Below are 12,030 nucleotides of genomic sequence, written 5' to 3'. Positions count from 1 at the left end.
CTGTATCATAGGAAGGTTGTGCACTGCCTGGGGACACAAAATCAAGGTAAGGCTGCATTAATTGAGTCTGGTTTTGGCCCCAGTGTCAAACACAATAGTAAGGGCAGGTGCACAGTAGGTTAGTCAGTAGAAAAAAAAACCTCTTTTAGAGTTTGAGTCTATAAGATTTTCTAAGTATCCAAATTAACAGAGGACTTTGGAGGTGAAGATAAGCCTTGTGCAGGCAAGTAAGCAAATAGTGATGGTGTTTCAGCTGTGGATAGGTTCTATAAACAGCTTCAAAGTGACTTATAGGCTTTGTAAAAGGACTTTAAAGAGGATGTAAATGGGAATGATTGTAAATTATGTTCACTCATTTTCAAGCACACAGTAAAAACCAGGCCCACAGCGTTGTTCTAGGGTGAATGATGTGTTACACTGTAAAAGTAATCAATTTGATAAGAGCTTCCCATATTTCATTTCTGTTTTATTCACTTCTGCTCCTTGGGATTTGCAGAGATGAGGAAAAGGCTCCCGCATGCCTGTATGGGGGTACATAAAGAGGGGGAACAAAGTGCTCCCAGGGTGTGTGGGTCCCTTGAACTCCACCACTCCTCTGTTCTTGTGGCAGGGCCTCCAGCAGAGCCAAAATGGGGAGGTTTCAAAGTCTTCTCTCTTCCCCTGTCCTTTCCTGAAGTTATAACAGCTGCACCAAGGTCAGCTTTTTCTGGTTGCTTTCTTTCCTGCTGATTCTCCATCCTGTGACAGTATAACAGGAGCATGGGTGTTCTCTGACCCCAAATCTACTCCAGCACAGCTGAAAAGAAAGCTGGAAGCAGAGGGGAGGCTGCTTTTCTTTCTATTGAAATTAAATCTGCCTTGAAACCTGGCTGTGTTTCACAAAGTGCACAGTGATTTTCTGGTTAGTCTCTGATGGAGAGCAGCAGACAAATTCTATCATGCTGCAATAGTGCAGGGCTGTGCCAGCCCCCCAAAGCCACTGAAATATTTTATTTCAGTTGGGTCCTAGTGCAAGTAAAGGTGGAGTTTGTGCCTTTTGAGTTAAATGGCTGAAAAAAGGTCTGTGAGTTCCAGACTGACCACACAGACCAGTCTGCTCCTGTTTGGGCTAATGTGCTGAGTGACCTGCAAAAAATCAGAATTACCAATTGAAGATTATTGTCTTATTAGGTAAGAGTGCTTGGACAAATGATAGGAGGACTTCCTATGTGTGCAATATTTTAGGGAATTTCCATTTGCTGATTTAAAGGTAAGAGTTCCAGTGGGGAAGAGGGTGAGGGAGTGCTTTGATCATCCTCAGTGCCTTCCTTTCTGCCAAGACCACGAGATCTCTGAGTTGCCACCCACAGTCACTTTGGTGTAACAGAAGCTGCTGGGTTAGAAGTGGACTCTGCACCTTCAAACAGCTCATACATGTTCAAAGCTCTGCTAGATCTGGTTTTGTTTAGCAGTGTGCTTGGTTTAACTCTCTGCTCCAGTCACCTTAGCTGGGGTCCAGCTGCTGGAGGTCTCACAGATTGAGGAATTGCCTGAAAGTTCAGTGTGGTTTTTGGAGGTCTGCTGGAAAAGGGTGGGCTCAATAAGGCACTTACACATGTTCTGGTGGAAATCTAATGGTGGAGTGCTGCAGCAGGCAGATCAGCACACATCAGGGGGAAATTGCTGTTTTAAATACGAGTGTGCAGAATGCTTCTCTGCACAAACAGCCAGGAGACACCTCCAGTGCTTCTGGAGCACCTTGCCCTGCACAGCCTGCTGCATCTGCTCTTGCCACATGAAGTGCTCCATTCAGGTTTTGCATTTCTTCTACCAATATCAGCCTTGCTGCTTCCCCTCAGGCTTCTTTTGAGTATGATGGGCCCACAGGCCAGGAAAGCTTTGCCATCAGCTGTGGCACCAGCAGGGTCCATGCCTGTCCTGCCCATGCCTGTTGTAAGTTCTGCACATTTCCACTCCTGTGTCACCGTGATATTTTGTGAAAAATCCCTTTGCCAGGATTTCCTCTCCTGGGAAGTTGAGAAGCCTCAGAGAAAAATTTAAATAATGATAATCTGATTGCTTCTCCTTGTGTTTTGCTGCTTTGGAATGTGGTAGGTGATTCTTTCAGTGGTTCCATGTGAATTGTTTTAACTTAATGAACAATTCCAGTCCAGCTGTGTCAGGACTCTGGTCAGTCACAGGTTTTTATTATTCATTCTTTTCTAGCCTTTTGATATGTCCTTTCTCTTTCTTAAGCTTAGTTTTATTATATCATTTTTTAATATAATATAATATCATAATATAATAAATCAGCCTTCTGAGAATTTGGAGTCAAATTCTTATCTCACTTCGTCCTGGGGACCTCTCAACACCACACTCCTGTACTTAAACCAAATGTCCTTTTTTTTTTTTCAGCCTTCTCTCCATTAGAATGGGATTTTGGAATTAGTGCCTGAAACAATCTCTGCACCTCCTATTTAGAAACCTCTTGCTTTGTATTATTTGTCTTGCATTTCCATTTATTGCAGAAAGAGTAGGTGGAGAGGAAGCAGAAAAAACACCATGCTGCTCAGAGTGGAATTTTTTATTTCTCTTTCAAGTCAGTTTGTGTATCTTTATTTCCACCTCCTGCCTACTTCTCTCAAGATCTTTGAAGTCATAGGGCCACTTGAGTTTCTCTGCTTATTTTCAGGCTGTCAAATAAAGACTGGGCTGCCAAAAATATACTCTCAACCCTGGAGATTTCCTACACTTGGGACTTATGTTGAAAGAGCGAGTGAAGGTCCCCTGGGGAATAACTCTGCTGTTTAAAGCTGCTGGAAGCTGTGGCAGGTGTATGGGCTTTCCCTTGTCAGCTGTCTTCATCAGATGGGAGAATAATTACTCGTGCTCAGTACAGACAGGTGTATTGGCAGTCCACTGCTAATAACTTAAGGATCTGTCATTCAATTGAAGGAAAACAATTATGTTGGGTTTTCTTTCTTTTTGTCTTTTTTTTTCCCCTGATTTTTGTTTTAAAGAAAATATCAGTGTGGGAGGAAAAACTCCAAACAGTAGAGTGAAAAATGAAAGGCAACTGTGAAAATAAACCCAGATTTCTAAATCTTATCTCTCCACTGAACATACACATCTGTTCCTCTGTCTGCTGTAACCACATGTTAACTCCTCACTAGCTGCTTTTGTCACTACCCCGTTTCTTTTCTTTTTTCCTTACACAAATTATGCTACATCTTGTCAAATTGAAGGAACACAAATACTACTTGAAGTACATCTTGCTGATAAGAGACACATTATTTTCCACTGACTGGAAAAAAACAATGGTGACATTTTAATGCTGGAATCTGAAAAGTCTCTTGTCCTACCCATTCATTACAGTGTCAGTCCATGTAACATCAGCATGAATGTAACAATTCTAACCCTCTTAAAGAATGGCCATTCTGAAATATGGCTTTATGAAAAGCCAATAAAATGCAATTACTGTCCAGCTTTGATTCAGAGTCATAAGAGTCCATTTAAGAATTCACGTTTTTATTACCTTGCAAAATACTGAAATCTGGGGATTTGGTTTATTGTTTTAATTCTCTCCAGCTGAAGGTAACTACCTGTTATATATGTTCACTAGAGCAGCACAGGTCAGTACATAAAAATAAAAGTTATAGCAGTACATAAGGTGGATTACTCTTTTAAACAGGAGGGTGAAATACGATCATGCCTTTCACTCCCTGTGGGTTTCTGGTAGGATTTAACAGTGTATGGAGCTTTTCAGCACAAGTGTCCATTAAGCTGCTGTGGGAGGGAGGTTTGCACAATGTCTGAGCCTCAGGGAGGCACACACGAGGTCAGGTACTTGGGGTCAGTCCCGTGCCAAGGGCAAGTTCCCTGCTGGTTACACAGAGCTCAGAGTGGAGATGCTCTCTTGCCTTTGTTTCACACAGGGGCTGCTCTGCCACAGCACGTGCAGCTGCTCAGGGAAATCTTGAGCTGCTGGAGACGGAGCACAAGCACAAATCTGTGGCCCCACAGTGTGGGAATCCAAAAATCAGAGGGTTTTGGGAAAGCTGCAAAAGGTGGGCCTCAGAGACAGCAGAACTGTGATTGGAGCTAAGCAGGAGCCGTGAGATTGGTCAGCAGAAAAATTATGTTAGAAGTAGAAAAGTAAAGACAAATAGAACAATGGTCTAGAATAGTGAACATTTGTCTAGAATAACTCCCTAAGCTACAGAAAAGTTTATCTAGCAAGATATTAGGAAGTTCTAAGCTTAATAATGGAGCTCTGTGCATTGTGTTTTAAGGCTCACAAGCAGGTATTGTATTTGAAATAAGCAAGCATTGTTTAACCAAAGGTACGTGTGCCTATAGTGCTTGGATAGAACTACTGTCAATGTGCTTCTGCTTTGTGTGATTGGTCAAAAAACTTACTTTTTAAGTTGTAACATTAAGTTCTTGGTCTGCTGCCTGAGATGTGAGCTGCTGGCATCTTCCCATTGTCATAACCATGGAATGAGGCTGATGCTGGAAGACAAAACAGCTCAAGGCACATTCCACAGCAGTCGTGTCCTGTTTGTGATTTGTACATGCACAAATCCGTGGCCCCACAGCTCTGAAGTGTGCTGACAGAAAGGGGCCAGGTAGGCACCAAAGCAGCATCCCTGAGTGCTAAAGAACACCATCATCATCTTCCCAGTGCCACAGCAGAAGTCACTCCTGGGTTCCTAGCTCATGACCAAAAGGGAAAAGCTGCCTTTTATTGCTAACTCTAATATGTGCATTAAAAATTACCAGTGAGCTTCTTGGGGGGTAATGATACAAGGAGCAGAGTGCAACATATGATATTACCTACAGTGTTTGTGTTCTCTTTCAGAATGAGCTCGTACTCAGCTTCTTCCTCAACTGGTCCAAAAATACCTTGGCAGAACATTCATCATCTCTGACCTTAGGTATGTGGATTACCAATCTTATTTCTTTTCTAAGACATTATAGTCTTTGATAGTTTTATGCAAAGGTGAGTCTAAATTTTTTTAGATGGTTTGGGTTTTTTTAGGATATAAGGATACCAACAAATAATTCCTGATTTCTCAAGGTCTTTGAAAATGTGTTACTGACGTCGCCTGTAGATTTCTTTCTCTTTGTCAAATTCCTTTCAGCCTTGCTTCATTTCTTTTTGAATAAACATGCTTATATGCAAAGCAGAAGTTCATTTACACAAATTGTGGCAAGTTTCTTGTATTACAAAGCAAAATATTCAAAGATTTTGGAGGAAAGGATGTGAGTCATGACAAAGCACAATGTGTGCTTGCACAAGCGAAGAAAATCAGGGGTGACTTCTAAAGTAATTTTCACAATGAGTGGAGCAAGTAAATAACAGAACATTATGTTAATGCTTAGGCATACATTATTAATGACTGTGATAATTCACTTCTGGCTAAATGAGATGCTGCACTGTTCCCTTAGCCTATCTAAATACTTAACCCATTTCCCTCTTCTGTCCAGCCCCTAATTTAATCTAATTTCTGACATTACAGCATTAAGAGCCAAAGCATAAACCATAAAAAGTAAACTCTGAATGCTTATTGTCTTCCACTGCCTTAGTTCTGCGCTGATAATAATCTTCTGTACTCAGTTTTTAGGCAAGATAAAACCTCATAAAGGAGTCTGCAGCTGCACTCTGCACCACAACAATTCAGCTGGTTGTTATGTGCTCCAAGTGATAGGATGGTTTCCAAGATCATCAGTTTTCCACATTTCAGAAAGGATTGTATCTCTGCATATTTAGTTTGCATGTCCATTAAGTTAATTTAATCCCTCTGCAGACAGAGGTTTCATTATCTCTTTTGCTGGGACCAGTTTTTTTTAATCCATCAGAACAAAATAAATCCCATTCTGGCTTCTCAGCCTTTGGAAGATTCCCCCTGTGTGGAGTTCATTTGATTAGGGCATGCCATTATCATATTAAACCCATTACGACTATTGAAAATTACTAATGGTTGCTCTAACTTTTACAAAGGATCAGGAGATAATGCAAAGATGTCCTAGGTGTTAGGAGCATGTAATCTGGGTCCATGGGCTGCATCTCTCTGCAGGTGTCTTTAAGCACAGTTACAGATGTCAGAGGGAGCTGAGGCACAAGGCAGTTAAAGCCCCAGAATAATTCTGATATGTCACTAATATTCAGCTGCCGAATTCTTACAGAGAATCTGGGTGTAAAAGTTTTATGCAAAATCACGAACTGAATCTGTAATAAAATTGAGAAATAACTTGCAACATCATAATTCCTACAGCAGTGTCCTGAGCCAGTGTAGTCTCAAGGATGAGCTGTCACTGTCATATTTTCTGGAAAAATCCCTTTGCCAGGATTTCTTCTCCTGGGAAGCTGAGAAGCCTAAGAGAAAAAGGAAAACAATATTATCCCCTTTGCTTCTCTTGTGTTTTGCTGCTTTGGAATGTGGTTGGAGATTATTTATCCAACATGTGAATTGTTTTTACTTAATGACCAATCACAGTCAGGCTGTGTCAGGATTATGGAGAGTCATGAGTTTTTAATTAGTATCTTCTTAAGCCTTCTGTAAGTATCCTTTCTCTATTCTTTAGTGTAGTTTTAGTATAACATTCTTTAATATAATAGAGTAACATAAAATAATAAATGAGCCTTCTAAGAACATGGAGTCAGATTAATTGTTTCCTTCCTGCCGCGGGGGACCCCGAAAATACCACAGATGAGCCATCTATTTTTGTTGTCAGTAGCAAAAAATTCAAGGAAGAGAATGAAGAAACAGAGGCAAGAATGTGTTTAGTGGGTGTTTGATGAGAGCTGTGTGTCAGGTAACCCAGTCTGTTCCTCACTTTGTAGTTAGTGGTGGTGAGGGTCACAGCATGGCTGGGGAAGAGGAGTGGGTCTCTGGCCTCCAGCAGTGAGGTTACAGGGGAATTGGATTTTTCCTATTCAAGAACTCAGCCTTTTAAAGTTTGGATACTTCCCTTCTGGACTTAGGGCAAAACCTTTGTTTAACAAGGGTAAACAAAATCGAAACACAAACAAAACAGCTCTCTTTAGCCTAGAAAATTGATCATGATCATTCACTGATAAACCAGCAATGTACATGAGGTCCAAACAATGAGTTTAGACCTGGTAAAAACAGGGAGCAAGAATCATGGGCTGGGTTGCTCTGGGTACTGCACCATTTGTGGTGGAAGAGCTGCCATGCATGTGTGGATTGCCCACCTGAGAAATCTGTTGAAACACACATATTTCTATTTTTATTTTTCTCTATTCTTCACCTCACCTTTGGAGTCAGGCTGCTGCCACTCCCCAGAGAGCTCACTGAAATCTTTGTTCCATGGCATTCTGCACACTGGTGGCATCCAGAGGAGACACAGGTCCAACTAAGGCAGGAGGAGGTGTCTGGTCATGCCAAGGTGCCAGGTAGCAAACAAGGAATTGCTGGGAGGAGCAAAGAGGCCCCAGAGGTTCTTGCTGGCTGAGGTGCCCAGAAATGCTCTTAATTTGGAGGTAAACTCTGCAGTAATGCCATAGTCAGTCTGGGGAGGAATTAAATTCACTGAGCCTGCAGGTTGCCATGAATAAAAGCATAAATAAAAGCATAGATTTTTTTCCCCCACAAATTTCATTGCTTGCTGAGGTTATAGGGGTCTTAATATTTGTCTCTTTTGAAAAATAACTCAAGTTTAATATGGGCTGTAGCTTTCCATGGGTCTGGTAGCTTCTCTCTCAAGCAACAGAAATCATCTCTCTCTTGGTTAGGATCAATATGAAATAAGATTAATGCCCAATAGGATCAGGTTATGAATTTTGATCAGACCAGCATCTTTCTCTTACACTGCTATAATTTATAAATGTTGTAGGTAATTACACTTACTAAGGTAAAATAAAAATTAAAATGTATGAATTTGTCCTCTTCTCCCAGCAATAGAGAGATTAGAAATCAGTGTTAAATTTACTTGACATGAATACTGGATCAGTATTCCCAGTGGGGTGAATTCTGAATTATCCTGAACATTGTCAGCATTTCATTATACCAAGCTCACTACAAGGCAGTAAGAGCAGATATCAGGAATGATTTCACAATCAGACTTTTATAAAAAAAGGAAGGAAGAAAGAAAAAGCTACCAAAAACATTTTAATATCAAACTTGTTTCTTTTTTTTCTCTTGAGTTTGTATCTCCGGAAAAATATTAATCATTCAGACAGTTTTGGTTCTGCTCTGGGCTGTAACACTGTACAGCCCAGCCCCAGTTCTGGCATGTTTAATTAGTGCTCCTGTGTTTGTCTGAGCCTCTGGCCTTGAGGTGCAGCAGGGGAACAGGTTCTGTGTCCTTGTAAAGGGACATCCAGGGACATTGGAATATGGCATTCCCATCCGTGCAGAGCCAAAATCCTTATGAATAGTCCCTGAGGAGAAAAAGGCTCTCTTGCTCATGTACCACAGCGTTTTGATCTTCTGAAGTTGCTCACTCTTGTAAAGCTTTTGCCACAAGTTGCCTTCCTGGTTTAGTCACATCCCCCCATGAGCACCTCTGGCTGGCTTGGAGGACTGAAGCCCTGAGCCAGTTGGTGTTTTTAGGGTTGACTGTGTGAAGTCAGGGACTTAGGAGGCTGTAACTTGGAATTCTACATTTCCTCTTGCAAATTAAAGGCAAAAGAACTCACAGCTTAGGAAAAAAAGATGGTAAAGTGGCTTTGCATGAAAAAAAAAAAAGGAATTTTATGGGCTTCTTCTTAACCTGGAAAAGACTCAGCATTGTCTGGAGTTTTCATCCCTTGTCCCTCCCTGTTCCTATTTTCATAACACAAGAAATGAAATAAGGCGCAGTCTTGCCAAGTGATTTGTCAAGGTTCATAAGGGAGAATAACAAATGAAGAACTGCTACTCGGTCTTCTAAGTCCCAGCTTAGTGATTTCTTCCTGAGATTTCAATTTTTCAGGAGTCTTTCAGGCCTTTCTCTAGTTAGGATGTGATTAAAAATGTATTTCTGTAGTCTCTAAAGGGGAGAAATTGGAGATGGATTCATATTCTGAAATTCCACTCCAAGCATCATAAACTCAGTAGTGTTGGTACAATTATATTATGGCAGCTGCATGTACACACTGTATTATTTCTAATTGATTTGAGCTCCCTTCCTCAGGATAAATGGCAATTACACTGTCTCTCTGGCTGTCAGCAGTACATGGCCCCACTGTCACTGTGTCTGCTGAGCAGTTATTTTAGGCTCTGTTTGCTCCAGAGGTTGCACATTTGGTTTCTTCAGAAAAATACACCCAACATGGCTTTATTAAAAGGATCTCCTCCATGGATCCACCTTGGGCAGCACAAGAGCCCAGCCAGGGCTGCACCCAAGATGAACCAAAATGGCCCCAAAATGCACGAGTGCTCCCGGGGTCTCTCCCTGTGATCAGTTCTGCTCCATTTGCATCTTGCAGTTCATTGTCCCATTCCAGCTTTAGCCCCTGCAGTCCCACCCTGCTTGTTTTTCTCTCTCCAGCCCACGGTGTTTGTGCTCCTGGGCTGAGATTTGGATCATTTGTCCTTGGTGGCCAGCTAGAGCAGGAATTGTTTTGTCTCCCTGCTCTGTGCACAGAGCTCATCATCCCCTCATATGATGCTCAGAACTGCACACTAAAGCAGCACAGAATCTGAAAAATAGAAAAGCTGAAACCTGAGGCATCACCTAGGTCTCTGCTGAGGCTGAAAGGGACACAAGGGAACCCTCCTGCTACACGGGGAGTAGGAGGGTTCCCTTGTCTGGTACTCCCAAAAGCCTCCCATGGCAGTGTATGACTGTGAGTGATGGCTGTTCTCACATTCCCATCATCCTTTCCCACTGCCTCTGCTCCTCACGAGATGTGTTTCTATTTAAAGAATTAATCACCACTCTATTGTCTTGTCTCCTGTTGTTATGTCACCCTGCAGTGGCTTCAGGGCTGGAGTGTCAGTGGCAGATCCCAAGGTGCAGGAAGGAGAGCAGGATTTCTCTGGCTGAGGTCTCCAGCTAAGCCACTGCTCTAAAGGGGAGGTTGGAGAGCAGAGCCCAGCTCATGAGACATCCTCATTGTGTTGTAAACTTAGCAGGATTGAGTTCTTGCTTTTTCAGGTAAATTAGTGGATGTAATACAGCTTTGGTTTAATTAAAAGTAGCCCTGTTTGGCTGAGTAAAACCAGGCAACTTCACACAGGCCATGTCTGGGCTGTCCTTGGTGACCAGGTGGTAAAAAAGCTCAAGCCCAGCTCCTCAGCCCCTGCTCAGCTGAAACACTGCAAAAATAAGGAGGTCAGACAGATATTGAGGAGAGGTTGTGCTCACCATTAGCTGATTTGCAGTGGTAAAAGGCATCTTTGCTCTGCTATGCCTCCCTGCTGTCTCTGCAGGGCAGGTAAAGCACACTGCTTCCCCAGCTTCAAGGACTCACCTTTTGGCAGTGAAAACAGCTGGCTCGGTGCCTCCAGCACAAAGATGGAACAGGATTTGCTTAGTCATTTCTTCCACAATATGAAACTGATTCTTCTTGCTTGGAAAATGAAAAATGCCCTTTTTTCAGTGGGAATTATATCAGACTCCTAAAATGCATCTTAGTAGAAAAATCTGTGAAAGCAATGCATTGCATGAAAACCAGCCTGGAACACATAAAGTACAGAATGAGGAAGGGAGAATTTATACCTAATGTTGTTTCTCTAACTTGGTTTGGAACTGGTCAGGAAGCTTGCTCTTGTTTCCTTTTTTTTTCCTTTCTCTTGGGAACTGGGGAAAAAAATTACAGTGTTTTTAACCAGACAGAACTGCAACAATAGTGAATAGTGTCATCAGTGACTGCCAAAAAACTGCCCCAATTATTTGTCACTCAAGCATAAATTTCCCACTGAATTTCAGATTGATGGCAGTTAGTAAACAGAAAATCTCACTGGCAGTTACCAAACAGGAAAGAAAAAGAGCACTGCATGTCAGAGCACTTTCTTCCATCACACTCTTTACCCATGTTTTCTAATTTCATCCCTGATTTAAGCACGCAGCAGGTTTTTATATGTTAGCTAATGTGTACTTCAATATTTTGCAGATCTACTTCCCCTAAGCTGTTAACTAAAAAATCAAGTCTGGCTTTTTTTAGGTCCTCAGTCAGCTGGTGAGAAGCCTGGAGTACAACTGGTCATATCCTATGAGAACACCTGCCTGACAATAATGCTGAAACACATGAGGAACCTCGTGAGTATTTATATCAGAATGTGAAACCAGTAAGTCCTTGCATTTGCAGAGTACTGTGAAAACATTAATCTTCAAACAGCCTTTCTGGGATAACTAATTTCAGCTCAAAGCAATGATAGTGCTGTTCTGTCACGATTTAACAATTGGTTTTTCCCTTTGAGCTCACTCAAGATGCTTCCAGGTGTGAGACAGATAGAGGAGCTGGGTTTCCTTAATGGCTGGTAATGGCCTTTTCCAAGAAAACCAATTTTGATTCTGTTTTGGCCCTCTCAGCTGACACATTTTGATAGCAGTCACACATAAGGCACGGTGCAGCAGCATGACTTTTTGCAGCATGTCAGCCTGGCGCTGGGGATTGATTATCCAGACATTTCTTTCCAGTCCAGCCTGGCTGTCTGTGAGGAGGGAAGAGCTCAGCAGAGGGAGCAGAGCTGTGTTTGAAGGAGCAGTGTCATTTGGAGGCGTGATGCTCAGCTTTGTAGCACTGTCAGGAGGCTGGGAGGTAAATGTTGAGGGTTCCTGGAGCCAGGCTGCAGCAGGGGAAGCTGGCAGTGCTCCTGCAGCACAAGGCAGGTGGAACTGGCTGCTGAGGGTGGCTTCAGAGATGGAGCTGGGGCTGTGTGAAGTGTGATCTCTCATTGAGGAGCCTGGGGCTGCTCCATAATGAATTCCCTGCCTGGATGTGCCCTTGAATTCCCATGGCTCGTGTCTCAAGCAATGGCTCTGGCAAGGGAGCCTTTATTTGTCTGGCTATTATTAGCTATTGTGGGCTCTCAATACACACTCTGTGCCACCTCCATCCCAAACTCAGTTGAAATCCCTTTTCCTAAATGGGGCCAA

The 12,030-nt window shown here is 42.4% G+C and overlaps 1 protein-coding gene across 1 annotated transcript in view; it reads left to right on the top strand.

The window, feature by feature from the left end:
* The window catches only part of PIK3C2G (phosphatidylinositol-4-phosphate 3-kinase catalytic subunit type 2 gamma), a 189,696-nt gene that overhangs the window by 156,475 nt on the left and 21,191 nt on the right, over window positions 1-12,030 (top strand). The window contains exons 30-31 of the mRNA XM_030960249.1: window positions 4,841-4,916; window positions 11,096-11,190. Of these exons, the coding sequence (XP_030816109.1) occupies window positions 4,841-4,916; window positions 11,096-11,190 (171 nt within the window). The remainder of the gene's footprint in view (window positions 1-4,840; window positions 4,917-11,095; window positions 11,191-12,030) is intronic.

This window comes from Camarhynchus parvulus, chromosome 1A (genome assembly GCF_901933205.1).
Source record: "Camarhynchus parvulus chromosome 1A, STF_HiC, whole genome shotgun sequence".
Lineage (NCBI taxonomy): Eukaryota > Metazoa > Chordata > Aves > Passeriformes > Thraupidae > Camarhynchus > Camarhynchus parvulus.
This window is presented reverse-complemented; position numbering and strand designations above follow the sequence as displayed.